This window comes from Nicotiana attenuata, unplaced genomic scaffold (assembly GCF_001879085.1).
Source record: "Nicotiana attenuata strain UT unplaced genomic scaffold, NIATTr2, whole genome shotgun sequence".
Classification (NCBI taxonomy): Eukaryota; Viridiplantae; Streptophyta; class Magnoliopsida; order Solanales; family Solanaceae; genus Nicotiana; species Nicotiana attenuata.
This window is the reverse complement of record NW_017670238.1, coordinates 1280069-1285337: the sequence shown is the minus strand read 5'-3', so window position 1 is coordinate 1285337 and position 5269 is coordinate 1280069. Positions and strand designations below refer to the sequence as shown.

Below are 5269 nucleotides of genomic sequence, written 5' to 3'. Positions count from 1 at the left end.
TTCCAATAATTGCCTATAAATTCAGAGGCATGGCTTTGTTTTTAACACATCAAAAATATTACAGAACTTCCTTCTTTCTGAAAATACTGCATTCTAATTCGCAGTCTCTCTCTCTCTCTCAAATTCGTAAGTGTGATTTTGCTCCGTTCTTTGAGTTCGTTGGTATCCTGCAGTTTGTATTGCCACTGTTGCAGGAAGGTTTATTCCGTTTCATCCTTGGAGGATTTAATCCATTACCTTGGCAACTTGTGAGGGGGTTAAAATTCCTTAAGGACACACAAGCAAATTGTGGACTCGGAATATTTCTTATTCTTTACTGTTTTCCAGTTTCTTTTATTCTTCTAGCAGTTTTCTGATTTTGTGTTTTAACACAGTAGCGAACAACAAAATAGACTAACAGAAGAGGTAGAGAGATTCTTTATTCAACAGATTCAACTGAACCCCGCATTTATGACACAGAACAAATATCATAAAGCTTTTAATTAATATGTAAATTCTAAACTCATAATATCAAAAGTACAATGAATTCAATATGAGCCGAGGGTATATTGGAAACAGTCTCTCTATCCTCACAAGGTAGGGGTAAGGTTTGCGTACACACTACCCTGCCCAGACCCCACGGTGTGAGATAATATTGGGTATATTGTTGTTGTACAATGAATTCAATATTTACAGGTCGAACGTTTCACCAAGTTTAAATCTTGAAATCTGCCTCTGACTAGCAGATACTAATGAAAGCAGTCCTTATACGATGTCTTGATTTCATGAACCTCTAGATTCAGTTTATTGGTTTCACATCTTGCTACAAATACAAAGTTAAAACTTCACACTTGGTCCAAGTTCTCCCTGATGTAGGAATTGTATTTAACTAGAATCAGCAAAGAAATCTCTTTTACTACATAGAAAGAAACACAAGTTCCCTAAGAACATAAAATTAGCTGCTACTTTATTTACTTCAAGACCAGTACAGCTAATTATTACAATCATAATTATAAGAAGCTCTATAAGTTAAGAGCTAATACAGTAGTGATTTAAAATTAATACTAGTTGAGTTAAACACAAAACCCTAATAAAAGATACCACATAATCTGGACCAGCTGCACTAACTAACTTATGATGGCTAATTAAAAATATTAGTAGATGAGAAAAAGAAGACTTAAATCAAATTAAAGTAGTGGCAGCAACAACAGCAGATATTATATAGACTTATCTGTCTATGTGCATATAGGTGCAGCTCAATATTGATGAGATTAATTAATTGAAGGGGTTATTGGGTTGATAGTCTTTGCAACTTGCATCAGTTTGAACTGAGTTCCAATCCCATAATCTTTCCGAGAAAGCCGACGGCTGAAGAGATCCTTGAAGCAGTAAATTAGGTTGTGGCTGTTGTGGTGCTAATTGTGGCTGCAACAATGTAGAAAACTGATGGGTTGCTATCGATGCTGCAGGAATATTATGGTTACTGAGGTTTTGAAAATGCTGATGATGATTGTGAAGGTTCTGGAAGTTGACTAATCTATGGAGATCATCAACAACTGCGGTGTTATTAGGTGAAATTAAAGAAGAGAATGGTGTTATGGTAGATGTTGTGAGAGCTGTTATTTGATGAGAACTGAGCCTGAGAGATGTACCAACATGACGATGATGATGATGATCAGTGCTAGTACTACTTGCAGTACTATTTTCGTTCAATTTTTCGTCGATTTGCTGGGAATTAGATTGTCCTACATAATTGGGAGAGAGTAATCGATAATCTTGTACTACTTGTGGATGGTGGTGTTTCTTGATAATTGAATGGTGAGCTCTTGATGAAGAGGATGATGCCCTTGTTGTGGGAAGTGAACGAGGGAGAGATGGATGGTCTTCTACTCCAGGTCTTTTGTAGACACGGCAAAGTGAAATTTCAGCCTGAAAAACAAAATACTTATTATAACCATATAATTATTAGGAATTGCAGCCAGAAGAATTTATCAGTTTCTTGAATATTAATCATCAATCTCATCTACACTTCAAAAGTGAATATGCGGTGATTAACGTGGTATGTTAGCTGCGGACAACATGGATTTCTTTCTCAATTATTTTCTTCCTCGTACAAATTAAAGAAAAAAAAATCTTCTTCATAAATTTGCACACTTTCATCATTAAGATGTAATATGAGTTTCTTTCTGTATAGACACTTTTTGGATCTATACACCTTTTACAACCTTATAATCAAGAAGGGAGGAGAAAAAGATCATTAAGCAAGATATCTAATTCTTCTAGCCCCTTAATTTAGTGTGGAAAAAACTAGGTTTAGATCGGATTAGTGAAATTTCTACTTTTTTCTTTTGCATAATTTACCTTTTGTAATCGTTCAGTTTCATGGTGAGGGAGGCGATATTCATTCATGATCCAACTGGAACGGATGCCTTTGGGAGCTTTCCCAGAGTAAAAAACTAATGTCTTTTTCAAGCCAATCGGCCGACAACTCTCATTTCGAATCATTCTGTCAGCTCCAGTAGCCTTCCAATAGCCTGACGTTGTCACCCTGTTAGGCCTATCTCCATTTCTATACTTCCTATCTCTTGGCACATAGAAAAACCATTCTTTCTCTCCGATCGCTGCCATGGCTAAAACAAGAAAACCAAGTATTTAGAGGAAAATATAAGAGATTGGAGCAAAAAGGGAGAAACTATAAATATTATTTATACCAGGAAGTTCCCAAGGGTCATAGCGATAAAGATCAAGAAAAGTGATGAGTTCTACATTGAAACGTTTGCCCTCAACCTTACGGCGAAGGTAAAACTCTACAAGTTCCTCTTCAGTAGGGTGGAATCGAAAACCAGGCATGACCATGTCATGTTCATGCTCATCATCAGCATCATGATCATGATCATGATCTCTATTGTTGCTGCTGCTCTCATCTTGCTGTTGTTGGCTTTGGCTCATGCTTGTAAATGGGGCAATTGCCATAAAATAAATAATATAGCTAGCTGCCCTTTCTACTACTACTACTACCTCTAAGCTTTAGTCTTTAATACAGTAACTTTTTATCAAGGGAATCCAACTCCCTATCTTCTGGCTAAAGTTCCTTTCTTCCTCCCTTTATATTACATGGAGCTATTGTACGATAATTGCAGGTTGAGGGAGGGATAGATAAATATGGACTCTTTAAAATTGTCCTACTCCACCCCCACAAGCTTAAAAAGTCTTAGTCTTCTCTCACTTTAGAGGGTTAGAAGAAAATAAATAAATAAATAAATATTTTTTTCTTTTCATATTTTTCATTTGGAGAAATATAATGGTGGGGTGGGGATAGGATAGGAGTTAATAGAAAGATCAACATAGCTTTCAGCCTCTACATTGAAGATGTTTAAAGAGAAAGGGACATGCCAAAAGGGGGACAGGGTGACTAGCGGTGGGTTTGGAGCTTTCTTAATATCTACCATAAAAGCTTTTTTGTTTTGCTTAGTAATATTTCTTTCCCATTTTTCACATATTATTTGAAGTAAATTTTTTCACCTTACCAACCCAATATCAAATACTCCCTCCATCTATAAAACTTGTGATCTAAAATAAGACATAAATATTTATATGGCTATAAAAATTATCTCATTAAAACCAAAAAAATAAACTAAAGTTAAGTTATTTCTAAATAAGAAAGTATGATATATATTTTTTAGACATACTACAAAATCAAGTATGGTACATAAAATTAGGACATAGGGAGTATTATGGAAGAGCAATATAATATAAGGTAGAATATTTCTTACTTCTTATGACACATGGCGCATGTGTGCCATCTTCAAAAGCAAATGGTCAAGTGCAAAAGAGGTATGTATTAGACATAGTTGAAAAAAATCTAATATGTAAAGTAAAGTTTCCTGTAAAAAAAATAAAAATAAAAAAAGGGTGTGTAAAGGGTATTTTGCTAGAAGCTCGAAGGTAACCTATGTATTGAGCCATTCAATTATAACACAACTCTTTCCAGCCTCACAATGAAAGAGCTAGTAAAGGAAGGAAATTTCAATGTTTTTGTTCATGGGTCATCACCACCGGGTTTTATTTTGTCATCCGTCTTAGAAAATGGATTAAGGATTAGATTATCTATTTCGATTAATACTTATAATGAATTATCCCAACTGGGAACTACTATATTATCGTACGTGTAACGACGTTATTTAGTTATTATTTACATAGTTATCTTCCTTAACCAAAAGAAAGAGAGAGTTTGAGTTAAGTGTATACGGAATTTTTACGTTATTAAATTACTTAAAAGGTGGTTAGAGCTTTATTATATTTTACAGATTAAGTGGAATTGGGAATCAAACAAGTACCGCAATCGGCTATGGAGGTAAAATTGCACTGATAGTATGCAATTTTTTTACACTATATTAGCGAGTTTAATTAGCTCAATCCATAATGAAATAGGTTTTCAGTAATCGTTTCAGACTTCCAGCGTTGGTAATATATATCATGTTTTAGTTGTAAATTCACTGAAAAACTGCACCGAGTAAGAGAGCCTATCAATCATTATTTAATTGTTTAGTAAAATTAAAGGTACGTACATTTCATGAGTATCGAAAATATTCTTTTGCATATTTTGGGAGTTTCTTAAAGATCAGTTTATCAAGTCTAACTGTGTATTTAGATATGTAAAGTTGCATCAAAGAACTTTATTAGAGCAGTTCACACTCCTATAATCGTGATTCTAACAATTTAGCCCAAATTTTGGGCAATTAAATTAATCTAATCAACATGGAACGTCAATTGCAAAACTTACTGGAAAGATTAAATCTTCACCCCGCCAGGAAGCTAAAACCAAATTACTAGTACTGTCCCTTTCCTATTAACATATGGCAATACAAAATCGGCTACAATATTATTGCAATCTACTGAATTGGTAGGATAAATACTCATCCTAATTAACCTCCTTTATATAGGAAAATTGATACTAATTAATTAGCCATTGATATATCTCTTAAAGTGATGGATTTAATATCACCTGAATATCTTGAAGCTTACTTATAATCGAACTGATCCATGCCAAAAAATGATGGATTCTCGCAAATTCTTGCAAGAACATATATAGTACTTTATCTGAAAGAAGATCAAAACCACACGTACACCTGTTTTTACACAAATTCAGAAACTTTAGGTTCTGGCGTTCTGCATCATTTTCCAGTAAAATTTACAGGTACGATCAATAGCAAACCCTTTAAAAAGATTCTTGGAAAAAAGTATGATTTACTTGTTGAGATTAATCACCATTTCTGAAATAAAAGTCAAA

The 5269-nt window shown here is 34.1% G+C and overlaps 1 protein-coding gene across 1 annotated transcript; it reads right to left on the bottom strand.

The window, feature by feature from the left end:
* Positions 1-921: 921 nt before the first annotated feature.
* LOC109236418 (NAC domain-containing protein 35-like) lies at positions 922-3169 on the bottom strand. The gene is made up of 3 exons (XM_019402597.1): positions 2691-3169; positions 2341-2609; positions 922-1908 (listed from the first exon to the last, which is right to left on the bottom strand). Exons 1-3 carry the CDS (start codon positions 2950-2952, stop codon positions 1255-1257), a joined length of 1185 nt encoding a protein of 394 aa, XP_019258142.1. The 5' UTR covers positions 2953-3169; the 3' UTR covers positions 922-1254.
* Positions 3170-5269: the final 2100 nt, after the last annotated feature.